The sequence below is a fragment of the Eubalaena glacialis genome, chromosome 5, assembly GCF_028564815.1.
Source record: "Eubalaena glacialis isolate mEubGla1 chromosome 5, mEubGla1.1.hap2.+ XY, whole genome shotgun sequence".
Lineage (NCBI taxonomy): Eukaryota > Metazoa > Chordata > Mammalia > Artiodactyla > Balaenidae > Eubalaena > Eubalaena glacialis.
The window spans coordinates 38,932,747-38,951,949 of record NC_083720.1 but is presented as its reverse complement, the minus strand read 5'-3'; the positions used below and the strand labels follow the sequence as shown (position 1 = coordinate 38,951,949).

At 41.0% G+C, this 19,203-nt stretch overlaps 1 protein-coding gene across 1 annotated transcript in view; it reads left to right on the top strand.

Annotated features, from left to right (window-relative positions):
* Positions 1–18,586, top strand: part of CLNK (cytokine dependent hematopoietic cell linker) — a 108,967-nt gene extending 90,381 nt beyond the window's left edge. The window contains 4 exon segments of the mRNA XM_061190997.1: positions 1,695–1,828; positions 5,824–5,901; positions 10,248–10,403; positions 18,440–18,586. Of these exon segments, the coding sequence (XP_061046980.1) occupies positions 1,695–1,828; positions 5,824–5,901; positions 10,248–10,403; positions 18,440–18,586 (515 nt within the window).
* Positions 18,587–19,203: the final 617 nt, after the last annotated feature.

The following is a 19,203-nucleotide window of genomic DNA, read 5'->3' as shown; positions in this document are numbered from 1 at the left end:
CAGAGATGTCTTTAGCATTATTCCTATTTTTAGGCATAAATTGGTGAGTGAAATTAACTTACTATGATGAATGTAATTTCAACTTTAATTGATCAAACACTTTTCTAAAACAAACATTTTGATACATGTAATTCCCTATATTCTTAGACTCCTCATTAAAAGCCACAATCCTTGGAACCCTTGAAATAGAACTTTCAATATTTCAGGAGTATTCTTTGCTCTTCTTAGTAAGCCTACAGAGAAATTTGACATTTTGATGACAAACAGCAGAATAAATACACATATAACTTGCATTATAATAACTGGCATATAAATATTTGCTAATGTTTTATTTAGTATTTTGCCTCAAAAATATACTGTGTGAATATAACTATTCTATTTTTTTCAAAGCTCTTATTAATCTACTGACCAGAACTATAACTTTGGTTATGTTTTCTAGACTGAATTAAGGCTAAATAGCTTATGATTCTGCCTTCATACTAATCACCCTTTTTCCATTTTATATGTTATTACTGTCTAATATTTTATTTTGATATTGTTTTTATACCCTCAAAGCCTTATAATTTGTATACAGTTAATCCTTGCTTTAAATTACTAATATATTTATAAATATCTTTTTTTAAGTATTCCTTCTAACACCTCACTCCTTCCTTGTGGCCTTAATTTCTTGAAATTCATCTTTTATTAGTGTTTACTGGAATGACACAGTGGAAATGTTATTTTTATTGAAGTATATAGAGAAAATACCACATCAAAACTGGACAAGTGTTTCAATGAACTTTTTGTATTCTGTTACTTTAAAATCCATCGATCTATCTTCCCTTCTAAAGAATCTTTTACACAGGCATGATTTTGTAGCATCATATATTAGTCACTTGGAAAACAGTGGTTCACAGACCTGAGCAGATATTTTCTATGTTAACATATTTTAGTACATAATATTGTTTTAAATCACATTTGCACGTAACACCTCCAATCTCATCAGAAAAGTCGAACTGTGGATATGTTATTCAGTCACGGTGGCAGATACAAGTTTTTCCAAATTCCAGTTTTCACTTGAAAAGTCTAATTTTAAAATTGGCCACAAATACTACCAGTTGCTTTCCATGAAGTGACAGGCTTACTTGTTCATTTTTATTAAAGTATCTGCCAACTGCCCAAGTCTGAATAATGATAGCTTGTGTTAGTCATTCTTTCAGGTTAAAAATGATGTTCCATTAAAACAAAAATTTATTCTTTTACATTTAAAAAATGGTGTTTTCTGAGTTGGGAACAAGCTTGGCTTGTTAAAGAAACTGAGCAGAGTTCATTATGGCCAAAACAGTGTGGAGGATGGGGGCTGGATGAAGAAATAAGAGAAAGATTATCTGGGGCCTTATTGACAGAAGTTAAAACGTTTGGATTTTCTTCCAGGTGTAAAGGAAATCATGGAAGGATTTGTACTGGGGGGCGGGGAGGTGGCAAAGTCAGAATTACATTTTTTAAAGATGACTCCGGATGCCCTAAAGAGACAGGGGCAAAAGCCGAAGCAAGAGAACAGTCTAGAGGAGACTGCTGTCCAGAGTGAGATGATGGTGGTACAGACCAAGGTTGCCATAGACACAGGAGGGAGTGATGGGTTCCAGCTCCTTGTCGGAGGGACGCAGTCTGAGACTGTAACGCAATCATATTTAAATGTGAATTTATTTTTCCAGATCATAAAGAAAGCATGCAGTCCTATCCTCCTCAGAGATGTCAGTCTCCAGCCAGCTATGGCCCTCTGGAAAATTCACTATGTTGTAAAAACACGAGCAGGAAGAAACCTTTCCCCACAAGGTCTGATGAAAAGGTAAAACAGACACTTCTCTGCAATATTTTTCTAGATGAACTTAGCATCTAAAGAGAGCTTTCTTGAACAGTGCTTAAAAGGAGATCATTATGACTGGATCTGAGTTTTCCCCTTCTGGCTATGTATTATTGGGGTTTAATATTTTTTAAAGTATTTTGCTATATAACATTTTGTATTGCGTTTCACTAGATTCTTTAACTTGCATATTTCCAGATTCTAAAAGTGCTTTTTTAAAATTAATCCAAAAAATAGAGATTTAGGACGGTTTTATATTTATTGACTGTTCAGTAATCTCTTAGAATTGATTGGGATTTACATATTGCAATTGTTTTTCCAACAGAAGATCCACGTATTGTATGCTCATTTCATTTGAACCGTCTAACAAGCATGTATTGAGCACTTATTCTATACCAGACAACCTGCTAGCAGTTATGGTCTCTGCCCCAGAGGAGACATAAAGAGGAGGGAGAGATGAAAGTAGATAGTAGATGGATTCTTGCTTGCCCTTCATTTATTTCCTGGTCTCTTTCTAAAATATTCTCCATCCCTACAATCAGTTCTTCTCAGACCATGTTGCGCTTATACTTACCTATATGGGGGGATAAAACTTTCTTTGTAAATTCTATGTTCTTTCCTCAATCACCTTGCAACATTACTTTTTAAAGTCTTTCACAATAAGGCACAAAAAGACATGCTTCTTCTGGGTCTCCATCCCATATCCTCGTATGCTCAGGGTCCTGCTACAGAGCTTGCAAAAGATTTTAAGCAGAAGCAGAGCACATAGAATACCTCTGTGGTCAATTGCCCATAATCCCTACAGTATCCCAAGCGCCATTGGTTGTCCTTATATTTACATTAATTTTGCCCTTAATTCTAAAAGAAGTCTCATACTGTTAAGTTTGACTTTGGGGAACGTTTTGCACATAATTCTTTTGTTGCCCCTTCTTACATACCTGGTTTCCTTTTCCTCATCATCTCCTTCATAAGTGCTGGAATCCCAGGGTCCTAACTAGATGTCTATCCAAAAGTCACACCCCTCCCAGATCCTGGATTCCTCAAGCATGGGAGAGGCTTGCACTAAATAAGGATTGCCCTGATTTCAACTATTTGAATGCACCTTTATGATCTGTGGCCTATCCATGTACTAGCAATAATAATGTTATTATATTATATTATATTTTCATTTTATACTACTCCAAATAGAAAGTAATCTTTTTTTTTAAATTAATTTATTTTATTTATTTATTTAGTTTAGGCTGTGCTGGGTCTTCGTTGCTGCGCACAGGCTTTCTCTAGTTGCAGTGAGCAGGGACTACTCTTTGTTGCGGTGCCCGTGCTTCTCATTGTGGTGGCTTCTCTTGTTGAGGAGCACAGGCTTTAGGCACACGGGCTTCAGGAGTTGTGACACGCAGGCTTCTGTAGTTGTGGCTCGCAGGCTCTAGAGCACAGGCTCAGTAGTTGTTGCACACAGGCTTAGTTGCTCTGCGGCATGTGGGATCTTCCCAGACCAGGGCTCGAACCTGTGTCCCCTGCATTGGCAGCGGATTCTTAACCACTGCACCACCAGGGAAGTCCCAGAAAGTAATCTTAAAACTAATTGCAGCATTCTCCTTTTAGGTATATACCCAAAAGAAATGAAAGCAGGGACTCAAACAGATTTTTGTACATCCATCTTGACAGCAGCATTATTTACAATAGCCAAGTGGTAGAAACAACCCAAATGTCCATCAACAAATAAATGGATAAAGAAAATGTAGTCACATTATTCAGCTGTAAAAAAGAATGAAATTCTGACAGGTGCTACAACATAGATGAAACTTAAAAACATGATACTAAGTGAAATGAGTCAGACACAAAAGGACAAATACATGATTCTAGTTATATGAGGGTAAAATAAATAAATTCATAGAGACAGAAAGTAGAATGGTGGTTACAAGGGGTTAGGGGAGGAGATAATGGGAGTTGTTGTTGAATGTGTACAGAGTTGCAGTTTGGGATGATGAAAATATTTTAGAGCTGGATCGTGATGATGACTGCAAAGAAATGTGAATGTGCTCAAGGCCACTGCATTGTATGTACAATTGAAAATGGTTAAGTGGTAAATCTTATGATGTGTATATTTTATCACATTTTTTTAAAAAATTTTATTGTAGCTCAAACAAAACAAGGCTATTAAATTGTAGCAGGAGGGGTGGGATAGGGAGGGTGGGAGGGAGGGAGAGGCAAGAGGGAAGAGATATGGGGATATATGTATATGTATAGCTGATTCACTGTGTAATAAAGCAGAAACTAACCCACCATTGTAAAGCAATTATCCTCCAATAAAGATGTTAAAAAAAAAAAAATTGTAGCAGGATGCCATCCCTTGCTAATGAATCTCAGCATAAGGAGAGATTAGAAATACCAGAGAGATATTAAGGACAAAATAGCACCAAAATGAAATATCCCTCTTGGATTATTCAAAGGGCTAGAAAGAGAACTGAAAGGGAACCACTTCTCCCCCCAGGTAATTCAGAGTTATCTAATGCTGTGTTTGAGCAGCGCCTAAACTCACCAGCCAGCACTCATGATCACACCTGGAGAACTACGGGGTTATAAAATCTCTTAAAAGTGTCTTCCAGCTTGAACAAATGAACAAAATCCGAGTAGATGAAGCACACCATGACTGAGCCCTGCCAAGCCCCGGGACTGGCAGAGAAGCCCCCCAGAAGCAGCGGACCACTATCAGCTCAGAGAGCTCCCAGGTCTGCAGAGAGATGCCCTTTGTTTCTGGAGCCTGTTACCTGGCTTTGCTGGAGTGGAACAGGTCCTGCCTCTGGACCTTCCAGCACCAACCCTCCCCTAGGGGTAGGGACTAGGTAAAGGAATTCATTCCAAAGGAGGCCTCAAATAAGAGGTGACTTTGCCCCCAAACTTGATGGAAGAGAATGGCAGAGCCAGGGAGAAGGAGAGTGAGGAGGAGGAAGGATTCCAGGCAGCGGGGCTAGCTCATGCCAAGCCCTGAAGCTGCGTGTGTCCAGACAACAGCAAGCACATCTGACTTGTCCTCAGACTGGGGAGCGGGGGAGGGAGAGGAAGTGAGGCTGGAGAGTTGGGAGGGAAGCTAACTCATGCCTTTCCCAGGGGCGCTCACATGTGCTTGGTGTACCCATCATTGGAACGATCAAGTCTGTGCTGGGAGGACCAGGTACTTTGGGAGACCAAAGACCTGATGTCACATCCCTAGTTCTTGCCACATGTAACAGAAGTTGACTTGCTGAGCCTCCACTGTCCTGGCAATGCCTGCCTCGCAGGATTCTTGCAGGCATGAACTGGGATAATGAATGAGGGATGTCCTTGGGGACGCTGGACTCATGCAAAGGATTATTTAATATTATTATCCTTGGGACTCGGCAAAGGAATTGCAGATCCATGGTGCATCTCTGACTGCCCTTCCTTCTCTCTGTTATGTGGATTTTACAATCAAAAGAAATAAATTAGTATAAATAAGGTAGTATGGCACAAGGAGAAAGCCAGACAGACTAGGGTTCAAATCCTAGTACTACCACATGGGACTTTAGGCAATTGGCATAAAGATGCTCTCAATCTGTACCTGTCTTCCTCTCCCCTGCTGTTTCCTAGGGCCTCATAGGGATCATAAACTATATATATTCCACCTCAATAAGCTTCAGCAGGTACAGGTTCAGACAGTATTGACAGATAAAGGGTTTATTATCCATTTTAAGTTTGGTGCCAAAGCACCTTTCTCAGCAGATGGAGTGACATTTCTCGTTACTTTCAATGACAGACAGATTTTGTCATGCCAATTTCATAATTCCTAAGCTGCCATTACTTTTTCTGTGTCTAACTCAAGATCCAGGAACAGAAATTTTATACTGCGTATCTCCCATAAATCCAACTGTGATTTGGCACTAGTGGAATAAAAACAAATTTTAATTAATAATTCATCCTTTCCTTTGACCCTAAAATATTCATCATTTAAACCCGTACTGCAGGATGTCCGGCACAACGAATGGTACGTTGGAGAATACAGTCGCCAGGCAGTGGAAGAGGCACTGAGGAAGGAGAACAAGGTAATGGCTCCTCCAGGGCCCATCACATTGTTTCTGTAGTCATCCTATAGTTTTCTGCCCATAGGTCACAGGATGGAACAAGCAGTGCGCTTTGATGTAGTTCCTGCCTCACCCTGTATTTCTCAGTGCTGGGGAGGTTGTCGTTGAAAGTGGGCTTTCAAACAGAGCTTTAGATTTGAGACTTGGTTGTACCACTTATCAGCTGCGTGACTTTCTCGAGTTCCTACATATCTGTAAATGCAGATTTCTTTCTTTGTTAAATGAAAATAGTAAAATCAACCCTAAGGAACTCTTTTGGAGATCAAATGTGGAAGCTGGGGTATAAATGGAGGTTGCAATGGAAGGTGCCTTCCTTCTGCTTTGTTCAAGTTTCATCTCCTTCCTACAGGTCTGCCCAAGGTACAGTTGGGTTTTTATGTCTCACTTCTTCAGGAAAGGAGCAGGGATCATGAATGCTGTAACAGTCAGTATGTGATAGGTTATGCTGTAGTAACAAACAGCCCTGAGATCTCAGTTGCTTACCATAACAGAACTTTAATTTTTGTTTGAGCTCCATGCTCAAGACAGGTTTGGGTGGGTAGACCCAGACTGCTAGAGGCTCCATTTCAATGTATGCTCACACCAATCACATACTGCCTCTCAACACATCCTCTCAAATTTAACATGCTGCGTCTTTGCTCACATTTCATTGGCCAGAGTAAGTCCCATGACCAGATCTAACTTCAAAGAGGGTGAAAAAGTACAAAGCTACATGTGACCAAAAAAAGAGAAAACCTGGGATATTTGTGATCAGATCAAATGACTACTACAACCATCATCACAAATAGAAAATAGTTATTAAGCAACTACTCTACTATGTGCAGAGAACTATACTAGATTGTTTAGGAGTAGTAGAAAGTCTCTCAAGACTGATGCAACACCAAAACCTATCCTCAACTAACCAATACAATGGTCATTGCTGAATGAGGAAATACAAAAATGAATGAGTTAGTTAATTAGTGGATGGGTGAATAAATGATAGGTCCTCAATAAATTTTAATAAAGCCTAGCTTTTAGAATTAATATTAAAAATTAAATAAGATAAATTATATGTAAGTTACTATGGTAAACAGAATAATGCTCCCCCTACCACGATATATCCACATTCTAATCCCCAATACCTGTGACTATGTCACTTTATTTGGAAAAGGAATTTGCAGGTGGGATTAAGTTAGGAATCTTGAGATGGGGAGATTATTCTGGATTATTGGGGAGGGTTTAATATAATCACAAGGGTCCTTATAAGAGAGAGGCAGCAGTATCAGAGTTAGACATAGAGGGCCACAAGTAAAGCCACAAGTGGTGGCTTCTAGAAGCTGGAAAAAACAAGGAAATGCATTTTCCCTTAGGGTTTCTAGAAACAACACAGCTTGGCTGAGACCTTGATTTTAGCCTAGTGAGACCCATGTTGGACTTCAACCCCCAGAGTTTTAAGAGAATAAATTTGTGATTTAGTCCTTTAAGTTCATAGGAATTTGTTATAGCAACAGTAGGAAATTACTACAGTTGTTAACAAAGTATCTCGAACATATTAGGAATTGATGAAACTATGTCATTCTCTAGATAAGGAAACTGATGCTAAGGTTTCAATTACAAGGTAGAGAAAGTGGCAGAATCTCTATTCAAGATCAGTGCTCTTTTCACAAAATCACAGCTGCCTCTAGTAGCCACTAGAGTTCTTTACATTCTGGAAGGGGAGTCATAGGTGGCTGGGTGGTGCCTTGCCTGGGGCACCCTCCCTTCCCTCTCTCCAGGGAATCTCATGCACAGCTGACCTCTGCCGGGTCTAATGGTGGCACAGTGGTGCCAGCTCCGACCCTGCCTCTTCTTGGCTAATCAGCGTTCATGCTCTCTTAGCCTCTTTCCCAAGGGAAAATAGCTCTTAGAAGACCTGCTTCCAGGAGCCCCTGTGTGGACGGTACTAGAAGGGCAATGTACATGCCCCATAATGTCCTTCCAGCTATGTTTGGGCACCCTCAACGCTCCCGTGCCCCCTCCTCTGTGCCTGTTTCTGCCTCTTCCCAAAAAGCACTGAGAAAACAGAAACTCAGTTGAATGACTTCATATTTTCCTATTTTGTTTGTCTCAGTTAGTTTTGTCAAAACGTGTTTCCCATTTATGTAAGATAATTTAATTCAAATTGCAGGATTGCCCAGATTCATTGTGACAAACTCATTGCAGAGTCTAAGATGATAAACCCCAAAACTGGCCACATGTCTTGGCCTCCTCTCCCTCTGTGATCTTTGGCGATGTTCTGTGTTTGAGTCTTTTTTTTTTTTTTTAATTTTTTTTTTTCTTATTGAAGTATAGTTGATTTACAATGTTGTGTTAATTATGGCTGTACAGCAAAGTGATTCAGTTATACACATATGACACAAAAGAACCTATCTGTGAAACAGAAACAGACTCAGGGACATAGAGAACAGACTGGTGGCTGCTAAGGGGGAGGGGGATGGAAGAGGGATGGAGTGGGAGGCTGGGGTTAGCAGATGTCAGCTTTTATGTATAGAGTGGATAAACATCTAGGTCCTACTGTATAGCACAGAGAACTATATTCAATATCCTGTGATAAACCATAACGGAAAAGAATTAAAAAAAAAAAAAAAAGAATGTGCTTGAGTCTTAAGGCTTTAATTACAGCTGAATGTTTTTGGCAGAACAGGTTCCAGAAAATTCCTTGAACCCACTTTATGTACTTGGAGGTTGGTATATTTATAACAAGAATTTCACCTTGACTTTCAGGTATTCCATTGATTAGCTGTGATGTGTGAGGGGATCCACTTGGACAATTAGACCCTAATTCCCTTACCTATAAAAATGGGGATAAAATACCTCCTCACATTTTATGTAAAGATCAAATGAAATGTGTGTAAAGTGCATGGCATCTTGAGAACAGTTTTCAGTAAACCTTGGCTGCCAGCATCATCATGGCATCACTGTAGTTTTATAGTATTATTTATAAATTTAATATAGCATTGTTATACAGTATTATAATCATTATATATGTACACATAATATCTATAAATATTAGTTATAGATATATATATATAAACATATAGATATGAAATATATTCTGTACAGGAGATAATATATATAACAGTTATTATAAATATAAATTATCATATATAATACCTATCTATATAAAGAAGAGATAGTAAGTACCACACACACCTAATTAGATTTATTCTTTATAGATTATTTATAACCACCTACACAAGAATCTATGTAATTACAGTTACAGATTTTTCAGTATTTTTCATCATATAAATGACACAATGTAACCACAAAACTAAGCCTTGTACGTGTGTGTATGTTCAGGAGGATTTCTCCATTTCTTAGCCTTTTACGACCAGACCTTCATCCTAAGCTACTCTCCAGGGTGTGCCTGATTATTTTATATTATATTTATAGTTGGCCTATTCACAGCCCTCAGACTATTTCATACTGCTGACCTTCTTTTGGAAACCCTCGCTCTCCCCCCCTCCACTTCTATGACACTGAAGCTTCTGGGTTTCTGTCTATCTTTGAGACATCTCCTTAGAACATTTCCTGTCTCTTCTTCCTTGCCCTGAACATCCTTTCACCTCACTTCAGGCTATATTTTCTTCTCCTTCATACAGTCTCTTCACTCATTTTGACACCAGTGACTTTGAAGCCCCACATCTGTTTTGGGGACCCTAGTCCTATATTGACATCTCCGCATGCAGAGGACCAACTTATAATGCTCAAAGCCTCTCCTGCTCAAAGCCTGCGGTGGCTCCCACTGTCTCTAGGATAATAACCTGAACATCAACAGAACAGGAAATGTGAACATTGGCAGATGGAGGGAAGCACCCACAAGGAGGGAAGGAGAGGGTTAGTCCATGCAGAGGGGGTGGCTTGTGCAAAAGCTGGGAACCCAAAAGCAAGATGGTGCCCCTGGGAAATGGTGGCTTGACTGGTGCCATCATCCAGGGGCTGGAGACTGCAGGAGTGACAGAGATAAAACCACAGGAGATGCTGGTGCTTCGATTCTTGAACATCATGCTACGGTTGTAGGCATGGCGCTGAGGACAGCAGGGGATATTGGAAGATTTTGAAGTAGGGGGTGTTGTAATCTGACTGGTGCACTTCTCAGAAAATAAGAACCCTTAGACAAACTAACCTTCAATAAATACTTACTGAATTAAATTGAATAAAGAACTGGTTTGCCAAAAACTAATGCCGTTTGGGAATCTCAGGCATACAAGCTTCACTGCTGCCACAGGTGGGAGGTTGGATTCTGATTCTGATGCGTGAGAAGATCATCGTTCTTCCTTTTGCTTCAGGATGGCACCTTCTTGGTCCGAGACTGTTCCACAAAATCCAGGGCGGAGCCCTATGTGTTGGTGGTGTTTTATGGGAACAAAGTCTACAATGTGAAAATCCGCTTCCTGGAGAGGAATCAGCAGTTTGCCCTGGGGACAGGGCTCAGAGGAGACGAGGTGGGTATAACACAATGACTTCCCTTTTCCAGGCTAAGGATAACAACACGGGAGACCTAGGGGATGCTGGCCGAGTCACCTCCATATCCCCATGACTGCAGCATCGGAGAAAAGAGCCGCCCTGGAGGTGCAGAATGTAATCGAACCCTTCCAGCCCCTTCCACAAGCATTCCCGCTCATGTCTTAGCTCATGGGGCTGGCAGCCAATCCTGACCCTTCCATGCACCCTCTATCCTGCTTTGCCCGTTAAAGAAAACTCATTCTGTAAGACACATCTACATTCTGCCTGCCAGAAAGCCTCCACTGAGCCCCACGTTAATGCCACACTCCTTCCCCACCCATCGCTGAACTCCCACTGCAGCCATTTCTGATGACATCTGATGGCATTAGATAGGTGTGTGTCCCTACATTGAATGTAACCTCAATCACAGCATCCAGTGCTACACTGAGCGTGCCTGTGCTTGGTACACATCTGCTAACAGGTGGCTAGGTGAAAGAATGACTCAATTAAAGCATTCATTAATAACTGTATAAATAAATCAGAGAGAAAAGGGAAAGGAGATTGATTTTCGCTGTGTTTATGCTAGGCTTGGTCTGTCTGCATTATCTTATTTTAACCCTCAACAACTCTTCGATATAATGGGCATCCCTATCTTAGATGTAGGGAAACTGAGGCTTAGAAAATTAAGTAAATGGCTAGAGATGCACAGGTAGTGAGAGGGCAAACAGAGGCTGGTCTTTCAGTTCTTCTAGGAAGGAAGGAAGGAAGGAAGGAAGGAAAGAAGGAAGGAAGGGGCTTCCCTGGTGGCGCAGTGGTTGAGAATCTGCCTGCCAATGCAGGGGACACGGGTTCGAGCCCTGGTCTGGGAAGATCCCACATGCCGCGGAGCAGTTGGGCCCGTGAGCCACAATTACTGAGCCTGCGCGTCTGGAGCCTGTGCTCCACAACAAGAGAGGCCGCGATAGTGAGAGGCCCGCGCACTGCGATGAAGAGTGGCCCCCACTTGCCACAACTGGAGAAAGCCCTCGCACAGAAACGAAGACCCAACACAGCCATAAATAAATAAATAAATAAAATTTAAAAAAAAAAAAAAAAAAGAAGGAAGGAAGGATGGAAGGAAGGAAGGAAGGAAGGAAGAGAGGGAGGGAGGGAGGAAGGAGGGAAGGAAGGAGGGAAGGGAAAAAGGGAGGGAGGGAAAGGCAGAGTTCAAGTTCTGTCACCATTTACTAAGTATGTGAGCTCAGGCCAGTCACTTAACTTCTCTGAGCTTTAATTTCTTCAACTGTAAATGTTCTTTTCAAGTCTAGACTTCTATAATTCAGTGATTCTCATTTAGCATCTCCAGACCTCAATTTTATCTGTTGGTATATATTATGGGCTGAACTGTGACCCCCTCCCAAATTCCTATGTGAAAATTCTAGCCCCCAGCACCTCAGAGTGTGACCGTATTTGGAGATAGGGTCTTTAAAGAGGTGACTAAGGTAAAGTGAGGTCACTAGGGTGAGCCCTGATCCAATATGAGTAGTGCCCTTATGAGAAGAGGAGATTAGGACACAGACACACACAGATGTGAAGTCACAGGGAGAAAATGGCCATCTACAAGCCAAGGAGAGAGGTCTCAGAAGACATCAACCCTGCTGACACCTTGATCTTGTACTTCTGGCCTCCAGATCTGTGAGAAAATGAATTTCTGTCATTTAAGTCCCTCTACCCCCACCCCGGTCGGTGGTACTTTATTATGGAGGCCCAAGAAAACTGGTACAGTATGAAACCAGAACTGTCACACAAATATCTATTTTTTTTCAATAGATATCAAAATAAGGACTATTGCCAGGGCTACCAAAATGCTTCACGAAGGCACGTGTGTGAAGATTCCAGCTTAAACCCAGGGTCTGACCCAGAGTCCTTTTCTGAGACTCATATGTGGCTGGAGAGGTGTGGTCAGCACCCGCCAGGCTACCTACCATGGGATCAGTTCACCAGCCTTTGCTCCAGCCTGGGAAAGTTTTGGCATAAAGGAGAACATGAGTGAATAAATAGATTAATACATAAATCTGTCAAATATTGCCACAGTAAAAAAGGGTTATAGCAAAACTAAAAAGAGAAGTAGCCAATTTTTTCTTTTGTGATGAGGATTAGTGAGTTAATGAATGTAAAACGCTCAGAACACTGATTATTGACATATCAGTAAATGTTAGTTATGATTTTTTTCATTATTATCACTGAGTCATGGCAATAACTAAAACATGGTTCCCCTTAGGTCCAGATACCTATGGCTAATGGAATTTCCAGCTCAGTATCCCTTTATCCTTCTGTATTTTCTTCCAGCTCATAGACGTTCTCATTAAAAAAAAAACCAAAAAGCTTTTTTCCCAACAAGCCATACTTTGGTCTGCTTGTAAAAGAGAAGAAACAGTGACCCTGTGATAACTTCCTAATAGTGTTGAATCAGATTGCCAGCCAGTTTACTGCAGGCCTCAGCAGGTTGTCGTAATGACAGCCCCTGGATTAGACTGCCAGCTTTCAGGTGAGCTGCTCTAATTATTGTCACCAAGGACCCCTTAAGAATTCAAATGCCTATGTATAATTGAATCACTTTGCTGTACACCTGGAACATTGTAAATCAACTATACTTCGATTGAAAAATAAAAATTAAAAAAATAAAATAGACATATCATTTTCCTAGATTTTTATATTTGTAGTATTTTTAGGCCAAAAATCTTGTAATATTTTGAGATTTTTTTTCTCAATCTAAATAAATTTTCACTTATATAACCTAAATAAAAAAAAAAAAAGAATTCAAATGCCTATTTTAACACTTTTTGTGTTATTATGGAATTTTCTCCTCTCATGCAACCCCCAAGCAAGAGTCTCCTTTTCATGTGTTTATTTAACACTTACATACGTTTATTATGCACAGGCACTATTCTGTGCAGTTAACAATTATTAATTAATTTGATCGGTTTAATCCCATAGCAACCCTGTGAGGTAGGTGCTGTTGATACCTCCATTTAACAGACGGTGAAATTGAGGCACAGAAATGTGAAGTAACTGGCCCACAGCCACAGCTAGTACATGCCAAAGCTGGGGTTCAATATAGTCTGCAAAAAGATTGACTTTCTCACGTAGTCTCAGATAGCATCATAGCAAATGCAAATGATCCCCAGCCCATTTGAAAACAGCCCAGAACTTCAGTTGAAAAAAACCTAAGACTTCCATGGAGCTTACTGTGTGCCAGGCCCTGGGTGAAAAATCACAATTTACAGGTAGTTCTTCCTGCCTCTCTTCTGAACGAGCCGTGCCCTGGTGTAAGAGGGGGATGATCTAGATTGTTCTCAGTTCCTGCACACCTTTCACAGTTCGAGCCCTTTGCCTTGCTGAAGAAGAATCTCCCATCTCTAAGAAAAGATAAAGAATTTGCTACAGCAAGTCTCTGCTAAATGCAAGCCAGGTACTAGCTACTTCATCTGGTGCTTGAATAAAGAAGTAGCATCTTAGTCCAACTCTGCAGGAGAAATGTTAATGAGGCACAGGGTTTTCAAGGATAATTTTGATTTCCTGTGGTTTTTTGATTGTCTTTCAAACTTTAGACTTTATCCCCACATACAATGCAGTGACACCTATTCCAAGGGAGGTATTCTGAGTGTAAGACGAGATGCTGTAAAGAGAGTGCCAGATACATAGAGGCAGGTGCTAAGTATCACTTCTCTCTTAAATGATACCCTAAAGCCCTTTCACTGGGTCTGTGTGTCCCGGACACAGATGAAAAGCTCACATGGAGCCATGAGAGTTGCAGGAGAAACCTGGACGGGTCCCCTGGGAAGGCGCAGCTTGTCGACACCTGTCACAAGCACAGAAGGCCAGCAAATCCACATATACCTGCAAAGAATGAGCCTGGGAAGGTCCATTTTGCTGTATATTATAAATTTGCGTCATTCTGCTAGCCATGTGGCTAGAAACTCATGTCTGAATTTAGATTCAGGGAGCACCCAGTATATTAATTTTCTGGGATTGCTGTAACAAAATACCACAAAATTGGTAGCTTAAAACAATAAATATGTATTCTTTTGAAGTTCTGGAGTCTAGAAATCTGAAATCAATGTATTGACAGGCCACCCTTCTTCTGGAGGCTCTGGGGGAAGATCCGGCCTCTTCCAGCTTCCGGTGGCTGTCGGCAAACTGTGGCTTTCTTGGCTTGTGACCATATCACTCTGATCTCTGCCTCTGAGGTCACACGCCTCGTCCTCTTCTCCATGCGAATCTCCCTCCGTTTCTATCTTATAAGGATTCAGGTGGTTGCTTTTAGAGATAACCTAGGATCAGCCCCTCTCTCAAGACCTTCCTCTCAAGATCCTTAATGTAATCCCAACTTTGCCATGTAAAGTAATATTCACTCTTTTGCTTAGAAGGTCACATTCACAGCTTCCAGGAATTAGGACATGGGATATCTTTTGGAGGCCACCTTTCAGCCCGGGTCTCTCATTTGTTCAGTTTTGGGGCCAAGCCTTAATTTTATGCCTACATTATGCTAGGTTCAATGCTTCATTCTGAGGACACACAGCAGAGTAAGGCAGAGTCCCTGCCACCCAGGGGATTCCCTGTTAATCTGTGCCCATCTATGCATGCACCTATTTATCACCTGGTAGAACACTGGCGGCCCTGGACCAGCCAGCAGGGCACCTGCTTGTTAATAACCTGCAGAGCTTTACCTGCTGCCAAGTTTTAGAGATCACATTTATCAACATTTCTGTGGAGTCTAGTAGAAGCGAGCAATTTTAATGGGACCTTTCCTTGTCCTGCAAATGTTTGTGATAAGTTGCTGAAAATTATGATAGACGTTTAGTTGATAAATTCAAGTTCAAAGACTAGGAGACAGAGACAATTAACCAATGAGTTTATTTCTCACTTCCCTGGTCTGCTTCTCTCTCCTCCTTCTCTCTTTGCACCTCTCTATCTTCCTCTTTTTCTCTTTTCTTCTTTCACTCCCATGTGTGTATCCAAACAGATTGATTAAGCTTTCTGGCAGTGAAACATTTCCTATGGTTGGTATTTAGGGCAATCACAAAAGGTTTAAACAAATTTTAAGATCTAATATTAGGATGGTATTTGCTGTCCTCCTGAAAAAAAGAATTTAATATAAAAGTAAGAGCTTAATTATAATCTTTTTTAAAAATTATCTTTAGGGTAATATACCAGTTGTTAGCCTCTCACTAGGAGTCAGTAATAAGAAATGACAGAATAACTTATTTATTCCTTCGTTGCTTGCTTCCTACTACTTGTTAAAATTACAATTTCATATAAAATATCATCCCTGCAGTAATTATAAATAATTAGTATTGAGTTCACTATTTGGGGACCATCCTAAAGAAAACAGGAGTGAGATTACAAAGCAAGATTAATCTTTTTCCCTCTAAAGATTAATCCCAGGAAGGAGAATTTCCTCTGTGCTATGTGGGTTACCCAATTTTGTAGAAGAGTTCTGCATGGAAAATCTCTTTTCATAAATTATTTTTTGTTTCAAGAATGAAGAAAGAGAAAGAAAATTCTGTCCCTAATTTATGACTAGAAATGAAATACAAAAATGTCCTTCCTTTCTTCCTAAAGGCTTACAATGAGAGTCTATAAACTTCTACTGTGATTTCATGGCTCTTTCATCATGTTCTTGGCAAACTTGGAAGGGAGGAGGTCATAGCAATGACTGACATTTACTGAGCACTCAGGGCAGAAAGAGCTCCCTTCTAAATGCTGTGTATGTCAACTCAATTAACCCTCACAATGACCCTCAGAGGTAGGTCCTAATATTACCATCACTGTTCCTAGAGAGAGAAACTGAGACAGAGAGTGTAAGAAACTTGCCCAAGGACACACTGCTAGTGGGTGTAGGAAAGCCCTGCTTGGAACTCAGGCATTTGGGCTCCACAGCCCTCCACTTACAACCACTGTAGCAGAACAATTACTGTCCCTGCTGGACAACCACCTTACCTTAGCATCAGGTAGAGACTAGTATTGACTGTGTACTTACTAGGGGTGGTCAGATAGGTTATCTCATTGAAAGCTCTACCACACATCCAGTAACGGGCTCAGAGGGGCAAGTTACTTACAGATTTAATCAGGACTCTTTTCAGATGAAAAGACAAAACCAACTCAATGAGCATAAGGGGGAAGGTGGAGGTTTGTTGACTCAGTTCCCAGGAAGAACAGGAGTGGAATGGATCCAGGGACTGGTCAAGGTCAGAGAAGGCCCCGGGAGGACTGTATGAGGTTCTCAAGCCCCAGGTTGATTATTTCCACAGCAAATTAACCCTAAATGAAAGGATCTATCTGGATAGGGAATTACTTTCTGTCTGCCCCTGCCTGAATGCAATGCATGAATCTCCATGAGGACACGGACTTTGACAATCTCATTCCCTCTTGAGTATCCTTCAGGCTTGCAAACATTTCTGTGCTGGGCAGAGGGAGGATGTACAAAACTAAAGAGAATCAAAGTCATCCCCAATGCAGTTCCCTCCTTCAGGCTGCATCATCTGGACACTGCTCTGTTGGAACAGTGGGTTCACAAGCCATAAGCAAAGTTGCATCAAGGAAGAAACTGATACACGTCCAGAAAAACCAGATTGCGTTCCTGGTCCTGCCCTCTGGCTGTGTAACCTCTGAGCAAGTCACTCTTCACTCTGAGCTGCAGTTTCCGTGGCTCTTCAGGGAAGGTCCGTTCTTCCCTCCCTGTTCACTTCACAGTGTTGCCCTAAGTTACAAAAGGCAGGTCATGCAAGCTCTTTCTTCCTGATCATCTCCCAATAGCCCCTTTCAAGAACTCAGCCAAACTCATCAGAATTCCTATCTGTGCCCACATGTTCTCAACACCTGTCTTTGTACTCTCGTCTTCCTCTGCTCTTAGTATCTTTAAACTCACCTTGTCCACTTGGCTCACCCAGAATGTGTAGCCCATTTCAAGTCTGTATCTTCCACAAAGTACTTCCTGATTCCCCTACACTTGAAATCATCTTACGTTCCATTAAATCACCCCAGCACTTTATCTGTACATCTCTAGAAACATAAAAGTGTAATGATTCACTGTCACCTCATTATTTCACAAGAAGCCCAGGGAAGGAACCTAAATTGGCCAAGAACTACCAGGAGCCCTGTGGTCATCAGTATTCTTTCTTTCTTTTAATTAATTTATTTTATTTTTGGCTGCGTTGGGTCTTCGTTTCTGCATGCCGGCTTTCTCTAGTTGGGGTGAGCGGGGGCTCCTCTTCGCTGCCATGCAAGGGCTTCTCACTGCAGTGGTTTCTTTTGTTGGGGAGCACGGGCTCTAGGCACGCGGGCTTCAGTAGTTGTGGCACGCGGGCTCTAGAGTGCAGGCTCAGTAGTTGTGGCGCACGGGCTTAGTTGCTCCGTGGCATGTGGGATCTTCCCGGACCAGGGCTCGAACCGGTGTCCTCTGCATTGGCAGGCAGATTCTTAACCACTGCGCCACCAGGGAAGCCCATCAGTATTCTTTCTGATTAGTCTAGAATGCTTTAGAACAAGAGGGGTGTACAGGAGAGAGATTTCACCACAGACCTTTCCCATTAATTTACGAAGTGAAGGTCAAGCCCTGATCTTCTACATTTTAGTATGTCACAGTTGGGGGCAAGGTAAGGGAGGCACCAGGGATTCTCAGTGGCTGACTGCTGTGTAATTAACCCATCCGAACTGCTTACGGTAGGAACATGTAACCACAGAGTGGAGCTTGTCCAGTGTAACCTGATTCTGGTGAACACTCCGTGGGTGGGAAGTTTCGAGAGCTGCGGAGGGCTCCCTTTTGGTCACCCTCGTTACATTAATCTTATCACTGATCCTTCAAGGGCTTCTTTGTCACATCCTTTTTTTAAAAAAAATAAAATAAAACCATTTTCTGATACCCCTTTACAATCTAAAAAACGTTAAATGAGTTAACCTCTTCCCTAAATAAAATGAAGCATCTTAGGCTGTACTTTAATCTACAGACACAAAGGTACCTAAATTTTCATTAACTTTCTCTTCTGTGTTTCAGAAGTTTGATTCAGTGGAAGACATCATCGAACACTACAAGTATTTTCCTATTATACTCATTGACGGGAAGGATAAAACTGGGATCCACAGGGAACAGTGTTACCTGACTCAGCCCCTCCCTCTCAACAGACATTTCTCACTTATGTAGCCTGGTCTTTGTTTCATCTTCAGTTTAGGGGATCTAATGCCTCTATCATTGTTTTCCTTTATTTCAAAAGATTATTTTCTGTGGCTTCAAGGGATTACTTCTCTGACTCTGTAGAAAAGAAAAACATTCTATCACGGAAATTGGAAAATCAATTGTGGTTTTGAAAGCTCTAATTGCAGAAGAAATATTTATAAGATGCAAAAATAAAAACTGGCTTTTAAAAAATATCTTCTAAAGAAAAAACCAAAAACATGGTCCTTATACTCATGCTACAGATGAGCAGCAAAGGTTACAGGAAGATATTGCTTCAATGTTTGCAGCTGGCAACTGACAAGTCTAGGTAAGAGTCCCAAATCTATGATCTTTATAGGACTTGGTGCTGCCTTTCTTTATTTCAAAATTGTTTGGACTTGTGAATTTACAATGTTTTCATGATTCCTTATGCTAAAGGTGTTGGTGAATGTTAGCTCTATTTTATTTATAATTCTGGAAATTCAATTTTAAGAAAGGATGTGGTAGGGAAAAACAAATCACTTGTGAACACCACTTGAAGGACAGAAATCAGGAATATTTTTAGTATGGTGCGAAATGGCCATAGGACCATCTCCAGCCTACTC